We start from the raw sequence: 21,355 nt of genomic DNA, 5'->3' as shown, positions 1-21,355 counted from the left end.
GCTTGAATTCATGATTATTTAGATATGAAACCTTGCTGTCATATTTGTTAGGACATCATTTCAAAATCACCATGTGTTTTTTTTTTTCTTATCATTGTCACCGTCCTATATGGATATTTATTATCGGACGTTGACACTTGTCCTATATGGGTAGCTATTATTCAACCACTGTATTTTACTTTAAATGCCTTAAAAATATTTTTGGCTAATTTTACCATAACTTTAGTTAATGAAATAGAGAATATTTCGTAACTTTTGAGTATAAAAAATTAAAATACTCTTCATTTGACTTTAAAATTTCTTTCTCAAATTATGTTTTATCTTAACCCAAAAATATATATTCAATAGTATTTCTAATGCATTTTAAGTTAAATGCAGGGATCAAATGGTAAATATCTACATGATAAGATGTAACCAGAGCAAAACTTAGGGTATATTTGAATGGGCCCTTTTTATATATTTCCCTCTTATCTATTATTATTTGAAAAGAGCACGCACCAAGTTATATTTAACCTGCTCTATCTTTGTTTTCAGTGTTACTACTATATTATTATTGTAATTATCCGGTTCATAATAAGGTTAATTATACCACCTCGACCTCTGAAATTATAGCCCATTTTCATATGGACCTCTTTTTTTAGTTTGTTAATGTTTTAAACCTCTCAAAAATTTAATACATCTCATACATCAAGGAAAAGTATTAAAATGATCATCTTATTCTTAAGTTCTCTCTTTTCTTAATCTAAAATAAAGGTAAAATAATCCTTAGATGTTTTAAATTTAGTCACGTTTAATTTTTCTCATTTTCTTTTATCTAAAATAAAGGTCAAATAATCCTTAGATGTCTTAAATTTAATCACGTGACGATCATGTGATAATTTTTAATAAAGAAATGAACATATAATTATAATTAGATCTATGTGAAGAGGCATCTAAGGGTGAATGTATCATGAAAAATAAATTAGATCTACATGAAAATAGGCAATAGTTATAATAACCCACTTCATAGCAGCTATGAAGGGACTAGGAAGTAATCCACAAAATTTTAACACTGTTTTTCAAATAGGAAATTTAATCAATCATTAAATATGCTTCAAACTAATCCCACATGATCTTTGTGCAATCCCTCACATGGTAAAAACCCATCACACTATCCAGCAAGAGCAAGATGATGCAGACAAGATCTAAGTTGCATCATACCTTCTGACTATGAAAATGCTTCAAAAAAAATCTTGTCAAAGAAGATATTCCCTCAAATCCTTCTAATCTCGGTATATTCAAAGCTATTGATTCATGACTAAGAATCCAAGTAACTCCTTAAGAGTCATTAGAAAACTATCCAATCTAATCTGATCCCTTAATGGCATAATCATTCAACTTGAAGTACCTGAGACCATCTAACAGCATTGGACTTGCAAATTTCTGCTCTTATGTGACTTCTTTTTCAGCATTACAATATGAAAACATGGGGAGATACAATGAATTCTTAACAGCATATACAAAACTTTCATGTCTACAGCAAGGTAAAATGAATCTCCTGTCGATTGAGTATATGACTGATGTGGTCCCTATATATACCTTCTCTACTAACGTCTCACATACAAAGGGTTGAGCCTTTTTGTTTTTAAATTTGGGAACCTAAGAAAAAAAAGCTCTAAAATTTATATCCGAATAAAAGAATGTAGGTTTTCCTGCATAATATGAATGGCACAACAGAAACTCGGATGCACCTAAGTGGAGAGAAGTTCCATAATTCGTTTTTTATGGTGACCGGAATGATTCCTGAGACCTGAGAGGAATGCCTTCAGCAGGGAAGCCATCCTCATCTGCGTGTTTTGGGAGTCGCACAGAAAGAGATGGGGAAAGCCCTGTCAAGCAGCGGAAAATTTCAGAGAATAATATAGTTGAAGGAACTTGAGCAAAATGGGAGCATACCATCACACATGTCCTTGGTCTTGTGAAGAAGGAATGTCCCAGAAAGAATTGTAACAAAGCCACACATCTCAGTGACAATTTGTGTAGGATTTTGTCTATCCCAGTCCTGCTAGTTAAAAATTCATTAGACACTTTCATAACTACTTCAATTAGTAAGTTGCCTGTGACACTTATCAGTATACAATGATTGTGGCTGTAAAAGAGCACCACCCTTCCCTTTTACTTATGGAGATTCCAGTATGACAGTGATGATATATATATATATATATATATCAGAAACAGTATATGCAGTAAAACAAGGTTAAAAAGCATTTAGTAGGAAATAGCAAGCATTGTAAGAAACAAAAGAGACATGTACCAAGCATCTTAGTTTAACTAAGAATTAGGAACGGATCTATGGAAAATGTGCTCAATCAATAAGGAGAAGTTGATCAAAAGGAATGACAAATGTTTTCCGCACAATTCAATAGTAATAGGTAAGACAAGGATAAAAAGTAAGCATACATTCTCTTCTCATTATGTACTTGCATAACATATATATATATTATTCAGCTATATGCATTTTCTCAACTTCTACTGTTGCTTTATGAACACTTAGCACCTATGCTAAGGAAGATGGTGTTCATTTGATCATGAATCTCAAAAGGGACAGGGAACAAAGGATTTTTTAAATACTCCAATATACGAACAAGCCCATGTGATGTTATACAACCATTGTTTTTTTGGAAAGTATAATTTCCTCTTCAGATTCCATTTTGCGAACAAATGGCTTAGACAGAGGACATTGGTCCAAGTAGTAGACCATATGTCCATCAGAATTAGATTAACTTTAACTGCTTGATTTACGAAAAAGCCATCAAATTGAATGGTAATTCTAAAAAGACCTAGCAAGAGTGTATTAAAAAAGACATCACGATGAGTGCTTTCCTGGAGCTTTAACTTGCATCCCAAGCTACTAGTCATGCAAAAGGGTGCAAGTAATTAATGGCAATGAAATTTAGTGCAATCATTTAAGCAAGATATGCACAATAAAAAATTAAAATATGAGGGCTGATTAAAATTAATAAATTATGCAGAAGAAGTTACCTTGAACATGATTACACTAGCCAAAATGGTTAATGATGTAAACATTGTATAGTATATGGGTGATACAACTGCCGTATTGAACGTGTCAAGAGCCTGCGTTACAAAAAATTATCATATTTAGGTATATCCTCGAGTAATTCAACACACAAGCCTACTAATGTCAAGTCTCAATCAAATTAATAAAAATTTAGGTGGTACAATAGAGATAAAGAAACAAAAACCAGAAAGTAATATATATTTATTTCAATTTCTTCAAACAGTAGCAGTAGTTTGTTTAGACTTTAGACAGACTATATTAATAAGCAAAACATTGCATCTGATTAGAAAGCAACCTAGTTCAGTAAGCTAAGTAAGCAATCCTCAGGAGATATCTCCAAATGGCCAACCTTACTAGGATAATAGGATTTCAGGGGACTCCTCAAAACATTCAAAATCTATGATAGTACAAATTAGATTAGCAAGGATTTCCAAAAGTGGAAAAACTAGTAATGTGTCATGCTGTTAATAGCTGTATGGAGCACTTCAATATGTTAGAAGTAGATAGCACAGGTATTTTCAGTGTTCTGTCCTCTATCGTGAGTTTTATAAGTCCCAGCTGAAACAGATAAATTTTGACTAGTAGTCAATAATTAAACCAAGACTCTAAGAATGTAAATGTTTTGCATCTCTTTTTATCAGAAAAACACAACTTCATTCAAAAGAAATTGACTTTGAGCCTCCATTTGAGATCCATGGATTAGATTCTAAAATGGGTCAAGGCATCAGGTGCTTCTCTCTCCCTCTAAATCATTAAATTTGAGGAATTCTAGATATAGCTTTTAAAACCTGTCAAGAAATAAGTGATTATCCTATTAGTTTCATCCAATTTCAAGACATATCTCAACAATACTAATGTGAAAATCAGCAACATTTTGTATGGAAGTAGACATAAATATCACCTTGATGTATAAAAGATTAAAAAGAACAGCGAGTAATGATTTCTACATTTTTATCTTTTAATCTTTTTACAATTTCTAATTTGACTATCTGGCAAAAACTTACAGGGAAACTAGAAGACATCAAATCTATTGGAAACAAAACTCTAGGAAACCTCCAAAGCTGAAAATGGTACTTGAAATCTTGACTTAGTATCAAATAGCTATCCAACATTCTTATGTACAAGGCTCAGAACATAAAGATGCAGACATAAATAGAACCTGTAGAAAAGAATACATGGAAAAAAAAAGAAAAAAAAAAGTGATGGAACAAGTACTAGGAAGTAAGACAACGAAATTCTTAATTGAATAGTTACAAGAAACCAACCAGTAAGCTTTTGCTAGCAATGTCAGAGTGAAAGAGAAAAATAGTGAATAATTTCCTGAAGAACAGTAGAGCATGATGTGCTAGTTATTTGTTGCCAGTGAGACTAAGCTCAGTTAGTCAGCAGCATCAAATATGAAGGGAGAATCCCAGTTACAAATCCTTCAGCAGTATATTTTTGTAGTATGAGAATTCATTCCTGTTGCACCATTTGTGCCATTTTAAGTATGGTGGCATTTGATTTGGGTCAAAGGATTTCCCTTTGAACCCAGCCAGGGAACAGTAATCATATTTAATAACCAAACGGTAGTTTATCTCTAGCCATGTTCAAAAGGTGAGAGGAGAAAGAAATAAAATGAGCCTAAGTTTCAATTATTCTCAAATTATAAATTTACCCCTAAAATGACTTGCACTAGTCTTTTACAAATTTAACAATAATATTCTAGTACTAACATCTTTAATTTCTCTCCAAAACTAATTTCTCACTTTTTCATGTCACATCAAATGTAATAATAATAACTCTATTTTAAATCATCTTATATATCTACAATTTTCTTCCAAAATGGATACATTTTTACTCTTTCATATCACATCAAAGATAAGCATGCAACCACCTTTATTAGTAAAACAACAACCACTTTTATAGGTAAACCCACAACTACAACAAAGATAAGTCCGCAAGCGGCCTTGTAGGCATGCAACATCCTTACTAAGCAAACCACTTACCATGTTAGGCCTTCTTTCAAAAAACGAAAAAACAAATGAAAGCTTAGTAAATAGCTTACAAGGCCGCTTATTGGCTTGTAAGCCCGCAACCCTCTTACCAAGCAACCACTACCATGCACTCTTTAAAAAAATACTTTTGCTTGCAGGCTTACAAGCCCACAAATATGTAAGCACAAAACCATGCAAACTTACAAGTTACAAGTCCTTACGACTTATCTCAAAAAGAAAAATAAAACCTTTCAAAAACAAAAGTTTAATAATAATTTCGATATCAACATCCAACGTCAAAAAGTATTTTAGTCCATTTAGATGACATATCCTCAATTTCCCTCCAATTTTCTTAGACTAGTTTAAGTTACCCAAAATTAGGCTAAAAATGAGTCATAACTAGTAGTATTCAAGTGCTACAATCATTCCAAATAAAGCCTAAGAGTTTATCAACTTTATGAAATTCATTTCCACCTGCAATCTGTATGCATTTGGTCATGCTGGGATTGGTGGTGTTATATCTCCATATCTTTGGTTTCAATTTATTCCTTTTTTTTTTCTCTTTGACAATTAATAGCCAAAAAGCTAGTGGAAAAGTTGGGCCTCATCCGCCAAGGGATGCTTCTAGAATTAATGAGAATTTAAGCTTTCTCTTTCTCTATATCATCTTTATCTTAGTTATCTACATTCTCTTTTGTTCTTTTTGACAGGATCGTGATTTTGGACAATAATACAGAGCGCTCAATGTTATTATTTTTTTATTTTAAGCTATTTATAATTTGTAATGGATTATAAACTTAATGTTGGATGTTGGTGGTTGAACTGTAAACTTGAAATTATATATTTTAATTGTTATGGAAATTGTTAGATTTGAAAGTTACAACTTAGAATTAAAATTAGTACTTAGACTTATATGCTTACTGTTTGTTAGTGGTTGAATTGATGTATGGACTTTGTTTGAATTTAATTTAATTTATGGTTAAAGGCTTAGAATTGTTATTTTTGTGTTGTATAAGTTTTGAGTTGGAAAGATACTATTTATTTGTATAATGGACCATTTATGTAGGGTAAATCATTAAATATTGATTTTTATATGGGAATATATTTTTCGTGTCATGTTATTATATTGTGCTAAATAGGTTAGCATGTAGTGTTATTAGTATTGTATTAAATATGTTAACGTGTTATGTTAAATAGGTTATTTTGTCGTGTTAACACTACTCATTTATTAAATAGGTCACATGGGTTGTTCGTGTTACCTGTTTAATAAAATGAGTTGTGTTCGTGTCTACCAAATACAACTCATTTAATAATTGGGTCGTGTTCTTGTCGAGATGAATCTGATCGGACTCGAACCCACTTAACACTACTCGATTGCCACCCCTATGCAAAACAACAAAATTTCTCACACTAAGTTTATCTATAGTACATTACAATGATATCAAAGTGTGCAAGGGTATTCCAATAATCCTTGTGTTATATAAAAGGATCACCCTCCTCATCGGATATCAAAGTGTGCAAGGGTATTCCAATAAACATCGAAGAGACGATATAAGGGTTTTCCTTGTGCCATATAAAAGGATCACCCTCCTCATCGACTCGATTAGCCTACTAGGGTTTTCAAAGGGGCGTTTAAATACACCAACCTTACTTCTATGATAATTTTCTTCTATGCTTTCCATTTTCTCGTGTTGATACAATTGTATCTCGAGCTTCTCTTCCATGTGCTTGGCTTAGAGTAAAACTCTTGTTGTATCCTTTTGTTGTTTCTTGGTTATCCAGTGGGCCTCACACAATCTCATGTTTGATATGAAATTTATAGACAAGATTAAGAGTTTGGACCAAATATCATATCTCCCAAAAAGGGGATAGCATCTCACGTTAGGGGATGAGATGATATATCTCGAGTGGAGGGATAAGAGCTTTATTCCTATATTATCCTTATATAAGAAATAATAAATTTAGATATATAAATATAACCTAACAATCTTAATTACTCAAATCTTATTTTTATAATTTTTGTTATTTTTAGTAATTTATATTTTGTATTTATTTAAAGTATTGCCATATTAGATAACTTTACATTTTTATTTTTTTATGATTAAACATTTTTATATTATTATATTGTTTGTATTACTTTTGGTTTTAAATGATTAATTTTGATAATTAACATAATATAATTTAAGATTGATATAATCAACAATAATTTAAAATAGTAAGGCATTACTAATTTTCTTTATTGAGGATAATAATATAATTTTGTTTAGTTATCCCATATATAATATTGTATAAATCAAATAATTGATTAAAATTGTAATATGGGATTAGTAATCCTAAGATATATATTATCCCTTGGGATAAGCTTAGGAATGACTCATCCTCTCTTACCTAATCCTACAACCAAACGCACCATTAGTGTCTTGTCCAGCACATTTTGCGTATGAGCTTTAATGATAAAGAAAGGAATAAGAAAAGGTATCAACGTATTTTTAAATTACGTTATAAGTATCAGCATATGCATCACACCATGTAAATCCTACATAAAACTAATTTGAGCTTTTAAACCTCTTAACTAAAATAGTAACTGTATAAATCAACAGAATATCTACCCTCATATTCTTTTCTTCTAAAACTATATCAAAACATGTACACATCACAGCCATAGTTCAGTCTTCTTTCCATACTTAAAGATGCAACTTCTTACAATTCTTACAAGATCTTTTTCTCTTACAGATCCTATTAGAATTTATTTCACAACTTTATTATTTCCACAATTTATAAAAGAGGCCATCCCACAAGATCAATATTTAAGTTACAAATTCACATCTCATCTTTAGAAATCAAGAGAAATCTCTCAGTGAGGAATATGAGCTTTGTTAAGTCTCAATGTTCATCTAGTTTCAATAAGCATATGCTTATCATGCCAAAGGTCAAAGCATTCCAATATTATAGTCACCTATGTTGCAGGCATACGAAAGAAAGGAATGATCAAAGAAGACACACCTATGTATATTTTCGGAGTCATATTTTACACAAATGAGAATAGGCCAATAAATATCTTCTGATGGAGATGAAATCATGAAAGATCAAATTACCTTGTTAAGATAGTTCATTTGGGTAATAATACATGCAAGTACAACTATAGTGAAAGCCCATGTTTGTGGATAAATTAGCTGGTTCATTCCAGAAAATGTCAGCTTCAAAGCTATTCCAAGAGCTTTAACACTCATGACCTGCCAAAATTGGGAGTGACAAAAATGTGAAATTTGCAACTTACCCAGGAACACAAAGACAAGATAATAAGGATAAATTATGGACGTAGAGAAATACATACCGATAGAGAACCTACAAGAGAACAAACACCAATGTACACCATGATATGTGTCTGTCCATAATGTGGGATATAACGAAATATAAGTATGAAAACTGCCGCAAGTACAGTTGCTGCATATAAAAGAAAAGCTGCAGGAAGCACGAATTTTCGTCTTAGCAAGTTGCAAAAGAATCTGACCAAAAGAAAAGGACAGGAATGATGCCAAGCTAGGCAAATGTTCTCTGTGATAAAATAAAGGGGCAGGATAACAGCCAAAACCTGGTTCAGTAGCAAGATCCCATACTTCCGTCACAGACTCAATCTCACGCTCCTGAGGAGCATGGAGAACAATAGTTGTTGATCCCACAACACAGAGTACACAGCCAAGAATCCCAAATATATGTAGCCTCTCCCGAAGAATAATGTGTGCAAGGGCCGCACTACAATTTATAGTTAATACTTAATAACATATGAGAGTGTGAACCATGAGGAGACCAAAAAAAAAAAATGAAGGAAAATATGACGAGCAATTCAAGTTCATGCCTGACGATAATGCTAAGTGCACCAAGAGGAGTGACCAAAATAGCTGGTGCAAATGCATAAGCAGCAAAATTGGCAACTTCCCCAACAATCACTGTTATGTTAGACAAAACTTATTAGCCTTTACTTTTCCAGGAAGATATACTAACTCACACTCACCAAAAAAGTCAAAAGTTTAGTAACAAGAGTTGAGCACTGACTTGTAATCATCCCTGCCCACCAAAGAGGCTCATACAAATAAGAGTAGCCCCCGACTCCTGTTATAAAGAGTAATGTCAATTATTTCCAAATTTCACAAGCCAAGAGAAAAACATTAAGAAATCAATAATTGCAGGATTCCTGACTTTAAGAAGTCACATACCAATGCTCTTGGTATGAATCAAGGAAAGGAATGGAAGGAGAGTAGAAGGCAAACCAGAGACAACTTAGAACCATTAACAACTAGATATTTATATGAAAGAAATAATGCATCAAGTTCCTGTGCTTCAGACCATGAAGGCATTTGGAGAACAACAGAAACTGCTGTACTCAGTACTTAAGATTTTCTTTTCCAAGATATAGTCTGCTTCCTTATTTTAACACAATTGCATAAGTAGCTTAGTATGTAGCTGTGTCAAATGCAAGGATCAAGTCATGGTGTGGGCACATGTTGACCACTGGGCATATGCTTCGGACAACCTGCCACGATTCAGGCACAGTGTCGATTTGACTAAGATGGATCAGTAAAGTCAGCATGCTTTGACATAGAGAACCTTAAAATTTGAAACACTACCAAATGTACTTTTAAATAAAAATACACTATCAATTGATGTTATCATTACAGTTTCATGCAAACAGACCAATTCTGACAAAACACTGCCAACAGGGAAGCCAATCTGCGAAATCTGTTCACCCCAATTCTAGCTAAAACTTCTACATAAAAGTAAATAGAATTTGTTTGCAATGTATCATAAAATGGTCAATATATAAGACTCAATAGTTGATGCAAATCTAGTATGAATGCAATGTTTTGAAGAACAGTAGACCCAAACAAGTAAGTAAAGTAAAATATAGTAAGCAATAACTGATAAGAAGTAAGTTGATTAAAATGATCACTACTAGATGGAAGGAGAGAAAACCACTCAGATAAGACAGTAACTTCCTTAACTCTCAAATAGGTACGTTAATAGTAGAAAGGCCTAAAATATGGTGTAAGGAAAAAGACTTTAGAGTTTAGGTTTACTAATAAATAGAATAGTAGTGCTTTTACTTTGAAACCAAGTTCTCTTCACGTCCGGGCACCCAAAGATTCTCTTTCACTACTGGAATCATCTAGACAGCAGCAGCAACCAACGAAAAAAGTAGAGGTTGAAGAAGAAGAGAGATTTAGAGAGGAAGTAGAAGAGATTAGATAAGGATCTTAAGACAAAGTAGGAGAAAGGGAAAGAAAGAAAGAGAAAGAGAGAAGAAGAAGAAGACCACAGGGGAGAAAGTGAGAGATCTCAAATAAATCTTGTTCCAACTTATCCTTGTTTCTCATGTAATAACCCTTAAATAGGTTAACAACTTTGATTCTAACTGATTCTAATAGAAACTTATTTCCTAATATAACTCTAATTGATCATCTTACCTAAATTGACTAACCTAATTTAGGTAATAAATCAATGTGGACATCCCCCACATATAAGCTTACCATAACTATCAATTGAGATTCTAATAGAAATTTATTTCCTAATAGGATCCTAATTGATTAAGTCTTACCTAAATTGACCAACCCAATTTAGGTAATAACTCAATGCGGACATCCCCCGCATATAGACTATCATATCTATCAATTGACTAATTCAATTGATTATTTGAATTAAAAATCAACAATTAGACCAAAATTGGACTCAAGCAATTTTATTTTGATCAAATTGAAGATGAAGCCCACATCAATAGTTGTCAAGATTACTAATATCTTTTTAAAGCTTCTGCTCCAAGTAAATAATAAGATATATTTCAGATGAATTTGTACGAGGGCTTCAATTAAAAGAAACATGCATTTGATTTTCAAATTTCAAATCTGAGTTGAGTAGATGGGAAAACTTTATTTTTTCCAATTTGGCCATAAACTCCAGCAGAAATCAGAAGAATTGCATGAGATCTCTCCTATGGGAAAATATCTCGTATCCATCAATCTGGATGAGAATCATTAATTTACTTATTTAAGTCTTATTTATCCCGTACTGTAATTCTTGACAAAAGATTGCGACATTTCACTTTCCCTAAATGTACCCAAAAGTCAAAACAATTTCTTCTATCCCTCTTGCAATTAATTTGAGTTGTTTATGAGAATGGGCAGTGACTCCAAAGCTGCTTGCAGCTTAAAATAACCTTTGTTAGAGCAACGTGAAGAAGGAAGGGCATCGTGGATGCTAATCATACTCATAATACCTGCAACTATGTTAATGGAGCAACATGGCGATCTATGATCAAAGTATAATGACAAACCTTTTATTGTGATCAGGTGAAGATCGTAATGTTATTGTTGAAACTTGAAAGAAAAAACACTAGAAAATCACATAAAAAAGACCTCAACGGTACTACTCGCATCTACAAAATTAAGTAGTTCACATAAACATATGCTTCTAAGTCTAAGTATTATGATATGATACAATGCTGATATGATCTTTTAAATAGTTGTTCAGCAACATAAGACTCTAGGCACACATTTTGTTAGAAAAAAATGATTTGTTTTCCTTTTTCTTTTCTAAATAACAAAGATATCCATCCAAATTATTTGCATTCATCCCACATATACTATTTTCCGTCATTCATCTCTCTGCACTATAAAATGTCCACCAATAAGAAGGTCAGAGAACCTAGCCCTCCAATAGTAAGGAATGAAGAAATTATTTTGTATTGTTCCTAGACAAATCCCTTTTGGTTTTAGACTTTTAGTCTACCTATCCTTGTCTTATCTGATCATACTATGCAGTCTCCATAGAACAACTCTAGACCAACTTTGAAGCTGAATTAACTATTTTAAATCATTAGACAACTGAATCCAGTGATGTTATTATATTAGAGTTATACATCACCGCAATAGGCAAACATGCAATTACTTCTCGATTCCAACTGCCCGTAAGTTTCTCCTGATCAGAAAGACTGTCTCCTTGGACTTTGATATAGGAACAATTGAACAAAGACACGTCATTTTAATTAGTCGTGGGGCTAGCCAATTTAATTTAGCCTAAAAATGGTGCTTGTCAAAAACAAATAAAATCAGCCCTAAAATTAGGGATTAACTAGAATTTAACTAGGGATAAATTTCCAGTCCTATTCCAATAGTCAAACACTCCGAGAACGCACACCCTTCAATTAATGCACATATAAGTTTCTTGTCAACGGCAACTGCTTTTAAGTTTCTAAATCAAATTTGAGCCTTAACAAATTCTCATCCATCATATCTACCTAAGACTAGGCCTAAAGCACCTTCAGAAGACTAATATGGCAGTAATGAAGATGATTTTCTGGAGAAAATTCAAATCTCAAAACAAGTTTGCATCAATCAGTATCAAATCATCATCCTCGAAATTAAACCTTGATGCTTAATCATATATTAAGCATCAGAATTCCTAATGCCCCCTAAAAATTCCAGGCCAAGCTGTAACTCTTAAATTGCACCATAAAGATGCTTCTCTTCTACGCACATCACATGCACAAAGCATGACAAATTTACCAAGAACCGTCATCTTCAAAAGTACCCAATACATTAACATGTTGCCAGCACTTGGGACCCTTCTTTCATTGAGTCCTTTATCATCAGAAATATAATTGTCTTCTAATGACAAATTAAAGGGTGGTAATCTGCAACTTGAAAGATAAGTAAGAATAAGGGAAAATGCTAAATTTCGGAATGTACATTCATCCTGAAAATATGGTAAAGAGCTCAATATACATTGTGTTCAACACAGTACTGAATCTCAGATCTTGGTTTATCATTGCTCAGGACTTCATTGATAGTGACTCTTATCAGTTCCAAGTGGGTACTATGTTCCTCATTTTCTTGATAAAGTCCCTTTTCACTTATTTTACTTGCCCAAACCTCTCCAATAGTTTGTACAATCAATTGCGTAGAGATAGAAAAGGTTTCAAATACCTTTGCGTGTGGTGACTTCAATTAGTTTCAAGTTAAGATTCCAAATTTGCAACACAAGATTGCATTTTGATCAAGATGTAACTTAACGCACTACATCAGTAAAAATTTACAAAAATTTCCCTAAAAACACTAAAGAAAAGAGAGAAATTACACCGACCTGCTCTAACTCCAGAAGCGCCCGCCTTCTTCAACCCTTTCTTCTTCACGATAAAGCTGGCCCCAATAAAAGAGCTAGACGAGAGCGCGAGGATGAGACCTTTGATGTTATCGGATGACATGCCGGTGTACGACAACACCCAGCTCGCCCCCGACCCCTCCGCCGCGGGCGCCATGGAAGAAGACCGAAGCAAGACCTTAAGAGTCGAGATCCAAAACCCCTCTTCTAATCCGATCCCTTCGCCGTCAGATCCAACGGCTTAGCCATGGCGGCAGCCCATCGGCCCCTAGATACGCTGTCTGAGGCGGCAGCGCACGCTGCGACTGGTCGGCGCTGCGGTCGTCCGCGGCAGCGATCGGAGATCTGGCGGCGGCAAGGAAGCCCCGGATTCCTACTAGTTACGTACTGGCGGATCGAGATTCGGGAGAAAGAAGTCGTCGAGAGGAGACGACGAGTATTAACGCGGGGGAAAAGAATTTAGTAATCGGATAACGAGTCATTATCGCACTTATTCTACGGATATGATATGATAAAAGGGGTGGATAAGTCGAGTTATTCTCGAGAACAGGAGGGCGTGCTCCACTGGCTGTCGTCACGTCGAGAATTAGAATTAATTAATTAATTAATTAATTAATGCTTTCAACGGTTCGCTACCAACATAAGGAACAAGTGGGAACCGAATTAAATTTATAATTATTAAATTCGGGTCATGAACGAATTGACTCCCTACTCCCTACCCCCAAATTAATATATATTTAAATTAAATGGAGATGGGTCGTCTCAATATGTTTATGACCTAATTATTTATTTATGATCCCACAATAGTTTATTTATGACATGATTAATCTGTGTCACTTGAATAAGCCAACCCATTTATCTCAAATGGGCTTCATGGGGATGATTTGCATCTTAATTGCAATTTCTTTTATGAATTTATAGTTTTGAGTCTAAACCTATTGAATTGGCAAATCAATTGCTAAATTTTTGTAGTACCAAAATTATTTTTCAAACTCTTTTTCTCATCTTTTTCTTTTCTCTTCTTCTTTTATCTTCTCTTTATGTGTTTGTCCCTAAGCCACGGGCAATGATAACTATTGAAGAAACAACTCAATCTCTAACCTATTGTTAACCCTCATATCTTAAAGTCCTACGGTGTCAAAGCTCTCACTCTTTAATCTACTCATTAACTTCTACTAACTTAACCACTCATCGAAAGCAAAAATATATTGCAGTTTAAGGTAATAGAATAGTCATCACTTGATGCATATTTTTAGTGCATACATTAAAGCTTGATGTAATGATACTGTAAAGCTCTAACTTTTACTTATATTTTCCTTTTGCTAGCTAAGTTTGATTTTTCTTTCAAATTAATGTTTGTGCAAAAAGCTACTATAATCAAACTCCTGAATTATTCATGCTATTACAATCTGTTAATAAAGCATATGAAATCAATTGATTCATATAAATACTAAGACATCCAAAAATACTAACTATCCAACTTTCATAATATATCTTCTCTTATTTTAGCTCAACTCATATCCTTAACCTTGCGATTCAATAAAAAAAAATCATATTTCACAACTATAATAGAATTATTAATACTATAATCATTATCTCCCAATTAGATATTTTTACTTCAAGACTCAAATGAAATATGTAAGTCATTATAATTATTAAGATCAATCTCATCATTCTAAAAGGCTCACTCAATAATTTCTCATAATAATTTAATATATAACCTAACAGTCATATAAATGCTAATATAGTCACTTTCTATACATCATTATCTATCACCAAGCCCAGCACTATAGCAGTTAGTGGGAGAAGAATCAAGGAAGAAGAAGAAGAAGAAGAAGAAGAAGAAGAAGAAGAAGAAAAGGAGAAGAGAAGAAGCAGAGAAGAGAAAGAGAAAGGGAGGGAAGGAGGAGACAGGTAGGCGGGGAGGGGATCGGCCGCTGTTGGCTAGCTAACAGCCAGCCTCTCATTGGTAACTCAATTCAAACTAACCCGAGAGAGAGGGGGAATAAGAGAGAGAGAAAGGTTCACTGGCATTGGCGAAGGTAGCGACAGCAGCTGCAGGCCGATGTCGATAAGAATGAGAGAGAGAGAAAGAGAGTTTGATAGAAAGGAGAGTGAGAGAAGGAGACCTGAGAGAAGAGAGAGAAGAAAAAGAGAGAGAGGCGGTGGGGGAGGGATGATGGTGGCGAAGGGGCCCTTAGTGCATGCTAACCCAGCTTGGCACGAGCATGCTATGCAAATTTTTTTAATGGGTTGTTACAGTTTTGCTTGAAAATTTTAGGATGTTTATAGATTTTCTTATGAATTGTAACTTTTAAATAATAGTATGTTAATTATGCTATTTGGATCATCTTAGAGTTGGACCCTTCGCCACTCTATATATCTTCTTTTTTTCATCTATGATATCTCTACATGTTATGTATCATATTTGGACCAATTTGGACATTAAAAAATTATAAAAATTTAGGTGGTGATAGCCTCATGAGATGGGGTTATAATGACTCTAATTTCACATCAATTAGACATCTAAATAAAAAGATATAATTAAAATAGTGGAGGAATATCAGAATAGCACAGAACAGTAAATATTCAACGTATTATGAGATTTGATCTTGATGAAGAACATCCCATTGTAATGAAGGGAGTGTATGGATGTTTGTGAAATTTATTATATACTTTATTGCTTACACTAGCTACATATTGTTTTTGTTATTTGCATATTAATTGTGGTGTATTTCTATTAGAGTAAGAAGATCGACGAAAATCTTTGTTTGATTTTGGATGATAAGATATATCAAAAATTAGGTTTAAAATTGTTCTGAAAATTGCTTTAGATAGGCTCGAATGATATTACTAACAAAGATTAGTAGGGTGTGAAACATTAAATTGGAACTTTATAAAATATTATAAATATTAGAAGTATTCTACAAACTTTATGAAACTGTTGTAAGTATTATTTTTTATTTAACATAGATCATGAAAGAATGGTATTATTATTTTGGTAATATTATGATCATTGTGACATGCTTATATATTTGGAAAATATAATTGTGATCATTGATATTATCAAGTTAATCATCAGTACATATTTATTGTTATAAATAATATTGTTTATTAGATAAATATAATTATGATCATTGGTACCTTATAGGTACCTAAAAATTGTCTTTACAAATATATGTAAGACAGGACATAAAAACAAGTATCGAGAAAACATGACTTCCAAATTTATTATCTTGAACACCAATAAATGAGTTGCATACATTAATTAAGTTCGAGATATCTCATTTCAAAATCAAAATTATCAAGATTGTTGGAAAGAAATATTGAAATCATATTTGGTTCCAATTTGAGAAGGGTGTTTATTGAAAAGAAATATCAAAATCAGGAAAGAAGTATCAAAATCAGATTTTATTACCATTATTATTGATTTGATTAATCTGTTTGTTATTTACTTTCTTTGTATATAGCAATACTATCCTAATATGTTGGATAGACAAGCTTAATTATAGAAGAGATTGTTGTAATCTCCTCCTATTTATGTACTTGATTCATCTTAGTGAAACACACAATTCCCTCATTCTAATCTTTTTACATAGTATCAGAGTTAGAACCCTAGCAACCAAGTTCTATTACAGTCATATTCTAATCCATCGAAACCTTCATTACCCTCAATGGCTGAAGATAATCATTCTTCTTCTCAAGGTGTTGTTCTACCAAATCCATCAAAGGTAGGGAAAGAAAAATCCTCTGCTAACCTCTCCAATCCTTACTTCATCCATCCTTCTGATCATTCCGGATTAGTTCTTGTTTCCAAGCCCTTCAATGGAGATAACTACTCCAGTTGGAAAAGATCCATGATTCGAGCCTTGAATACAAGAAGTAAGCTCGGATTCATCAATGGGTCTATCTTAGCTCCTTCAAAAGCAGATGATCTTGAAGGTCATGCCATTTGGTCAAGATATAATGACATTATCCATTCTTGGATAGTCAACACCTGTGATCTAGGAATTGCTGACAGTGTGAATTTTTATTCCACTACCAGAGAAGTTTGGGAGGACCTCGATACCCGATTCTCTCAGGGCAATCTAGCCCGCATATTTGAGATCCAACGGGACATCGCCCTCTATAAGCAAGAAACTACCTTTGTCTCCACCTATTACACTCGATTGAAAACCACTGGCAAGAGGCTTGCTTCAATACATAGAGAGATTTGTGTAGGTGACAGACGAGATGTTCCTCCCCCTGTCTCTGAAGCCCTAGTGATGGAGACATGTAAATTTCTTTAGTCAGGTCACCAGGGAAGAACGAGAGGAGCAATCGTCCTGATTCTAATCACAGACGTAATGGATCCGGTTTTGGAAAGGTGCGATCCCACTGCACCTATTGTGATGCCGATGGACATTGGGTCCAAAAGTGTTATAAATTACATGGTTACCCTCCTGGCCACCCAAAGGCCAAGTCCAATCCGGGATCAGGTTCTGCTCAGCCCAATTACTCTGCAATCAACCAGGCGAGCTATGAAGAAGGTGGACCAGACACCATATTCACAGAGGCTCAATTAAAACAGATTATGAAACTTCTTAATAATCAAGCAGAAGGTACCCCTAATCCTAAGGCAAATGTGGTCACAAAACCAGGTTTGTCTCAATTAGCTCGTCGAAATTGGATTATCAATAGTAGTGCAACAAATCATATCACCTCATCATCAAAAATACTGCATAAAGACAAAGGTTGCTCGTTGTCACCCGTATTATTACCTAGTGGAGAGAAGGCCAAAACTATTGCTAAAGGATCTATGCCTTTGAATTCTGTCTATAAATTGCATGATGTATTATCTATTCCTACATTCAAAGTTGATTTATTGTCAGTAGGGCAATTGACAAAAGGTTTAAATTGTTCCATGATATTTTTCCCTTATTGATGCATTTTGTAGGATCTGGATACGAGGAAGATGATTGGTTTGGGTGAAATGCATTGACGGACTCTATTATCTGGTGACATTAGGAGTAAGAAAGTCTACCACTAAACAAGCCACGTCCTTAAACCAACCAACATGCAATCTCACCATCTCACCTACCGATCTTTGGCACAACTGCTTAGGGCATGTATCATCTTCCCGTTTGAATTTTATTGCCCAAAATTTCTTAAATTTTTCTGCCAATTCTAATAAATCTTGCTCTATTTGTCCACTTGCCAAACAAAGTCGTTTACCTTTTAATGTTAGTAATACTTTCTCTATTAAATCATTTGATGTTATTCATTGTGATATTTGGAGTCACTATCGACATCCTTCCCTTTCTGGTTCTCATTGTTTTCTCACCATTGTCAACGATTTTTCACGTTTAACTTGGATATATTTGATGCGACATAAAGATGAAACACAACTGCTTTTAAAACATTTTTTCAGTTATATTTCTACTGAATTTGAAACTCGCATCAAAACTGTTCGAAGGGATAATGGTGACGAATTTATCACTCTTCGTTCTTTTTTTCAAGATAACGGTGTTATTTTTCAACATTCTTGCGTATACACACCTCAACAAAATGGGGTTGTGGAACGCAAACACCGTCACATTCTTCAAGTAGCAAGAGCATTAAAATTTTAAGCTAATCTTCTTTCCCAATTTTGGGGAGAATGTGGTCTTACTGCTGTTCATATCATTAATCGACTACCTTCCCCAATTTTAGCCGACAAGACACCATTTGAGCTTCTTTACTCAAAACCTCCTATTTTTTTTTCATCTATGAGTTTTTAATTGCTTAGCTTATGCCACAAATATCCATACGTCTCATAAATTTGACTACTGAGCTATACCTTCCATTTTCATTGGATACCCGATAAGTCAAAAAGGTTACAAACTTTTTGATTTATTAACACAAAAAAATTTCACAAGTAGAGATATCCATTTTAAAGAAGATATTTTTCTTTATTCTCCAAATAATACATATTCTCTACCCTTTCGTTTGATCCAAACAACAAGCCCATCAAGGGGAGATGATACAAGTCTCATAACCCCATAGGACTATTCTTTTAAACCCAACTCAACCACATTACCATCATTTGAACCTAACCCACCCACCCACCTCACCACCCTCCACCGCAACTCCACCACCACCACCACACATACAACCACCTGAAATTTGTTCACCCATGAACCTTCTCCCCTCTACTTCCTTCCCGCCACCACCACCTTGCCATACTACCACCATTCCCTCTACCGAAACACTCGATCCACCACCACCAACCAATATTCCTCTCCGCCGCTCCACTCGACAATCTAATCCACATGTGAGGTTCAACGATTACGTCTGCTCTGTCGTCACGCATCCTCCCTCTGATCCAGTCACCTCCTCCTCTCCAAATTCGCACAAAGGGACAAGGTACCCATTGACCAATTACCTTTCTTATCATCGCTATACACCTGCACACAAATCGTTTATTGCATCTATAAGTCAAGAGCGAGAGCCGACCTCTTACAATGAAGCTATCACCAACCCTCAATGGCGTGATGCAATGAAGCTTAAGTTAGATGCCCTTGCTGCCAACGGCACATGGAGTCTGACCTCTCTTCCGGCTGGCAAGATACCCATAGGATGTTGGTGGGTTTACAAGATCAAACGTCGCTCTGATGGCACAATAGAGCGACATAAGGCGCGCTTGGTTGCTCAAGGATTCACCCAAATGGAGGGCATCGACTAACATGAGACTTTCTCTCCCACAACAAAAATTATTTCTGTTCACTGTCTTCTTGCCTTAGCTGCTTCCAGAGGGCTGGCCACTTCATCAGCTTGATGTCCACAATGCATTCCTCCATGGTGACCTGACTGAAGAAATTTACATGTCTCCACCACTAGGGCTTCGAAGACAGGGGGAGGAACATCTCGTCTATCGCCTACACAAATCGCTCTATGGATTGAAGCAAGCATCCCGCTAGTGGTTTCAAAGTTTTCTTCTATCATCACTTCCGTTGGCTTTATACAATCACGAGCTGACTACTCCCTCTTCACCAAAAAGAAAGGCAAGTCCTTTACCATTCTCCTAATTTATGTCGACGACATTTTGATCACTGAAAATGATCCAAACAGTATTGCTGCCATCAAGAAGTATTTGCATAAAAATTTCAATCTTAAAGACCTTGGCGAGTTGAAATATTTTCTAGGAATAGAAATCTTTGCATCTAAGAATGGGATTTTTATATCACAGAGAAAATATGCATTAGAAATAATAAAAAATGCAGGTCTATTAAATGCTGCTCTAGTGGACACTCCTATGGAAAGAGGCTTAAAACTGTCAGATAAAGATGAATTGCTTAAAGATCTAGGCAGATATAGAAGATTGGTGGGCCGCTTGATATATTTGACAGTTTCAAGACCTGATATCACTTATTCTGTTCATGTCTTGAGTAAATTCATGCATCAACCTAGAAGACATCATATGGAGGCAGCTTTACACGTTGTTCGATATCTAAATGGTGCCCCAGGTCAAGGTCTATTCTTTTCTTCAAAAAATGATTTGAAATTACGGGCCTACTGTGATTCAGATTGGGGAGGCTGTCCTTTCACTAGACGGTCCACTATAGGGTATTATGTGTTCCTTGGGTCCTCACTAATTTCATGAAAATCAAAACAGCAGAAAACTGTATCATTATCTTCAGCCGAAGCGGAATACCGTGCAATGACAGGAGCTTGCTGTGAGTTAACATTGGCTTCGGTGCCTATTAGGAGACTTAGGCCTTATTCACCATGGACCTGCTTCCTTATATTGTGACAACAAGGCCGCTCTGCATATAGCAGCAAACCCAATCTTTCATGAACGCACAAGGCACATAGAAATGGACTATCACTATATTCAAGACAAGATTCAAGATGGTTCAATAATTACCAAGCATATTGGCTTAGCAAATCAATTAGCAGATTTGTTAACTAAACCTTTGGGAAAGAAAATATTTATACCTATGGTACGCAAGTTGGGCGTACAAAATATCCACTCTCCAACTTAAGGGGGAGTGTTGGAAAGAAATATTGAAATTATATTTGGTTCCAACTTGAGAAGGGTGTTTATTAGAAAGAAATGTCAAAATTAGAAAAGAAATATCAAAATCAGATTTTATTACTATTATTATTGATTTGGTTAATCTGTTTGTTATTTACTTTCTTTCTTTGTATA

At 34.6% G+C, this 21,355-nt stretch overlaps 1 protein-coding gene across 1 annotated transcript; it reads right to left on the bottom strand.

The window, feature by feature from the left end:
• Positions 1-1,394: 1,394 nt before the first annotated feature.
• Positions 1,395-13,654, bottom strand: LOC140772494 (probable magnesium transporter NIPA4). Its single transcript, XM_073114589.1, has 9 exons — positions 13,168-13,654; positions 9,088-9,144; positions 8,891-8,981; positions 8,627-8,787; positions 8,369-8,496; positions 8,130-8,267; positions 3,022-3,114; positions 1,936-2,041; positions 1,395-1,868 (listed from the first exon to the last, which is right to left on the bottom strand). Exons 1-9 carry the CDS (start codon positions 13,340-13,342, stop codon positions 1,762-1,764), a joined length of 1,056 nt encoding a protein of 351 aa, XP_072970690.1. The 5' UTR covers positions 13,343-13,654; the 3' UTR covers positions 1,395-1,761.
• Positions 13,655-21,355: the final 7,701 nt, after the last annotated feature.

The sequence above is a fragment of the Typha angustifolia genome, chromosome 12, assembly GCF_048772165.1.
Source record: "Typha angustifolia cultivar Huaian chromosome 12, ASM4877216v1, whole genome shotgun sequence".
Lineage (NCBI taxonomy): Eukaryota > Viridiplantae > Streptophyta > Magnoliopsida > Poales > Typhaceae > Typha > Typha angustifolia.
This window is presented reverse-complemented; position numbering and strand designations above follow the sequence as displayed.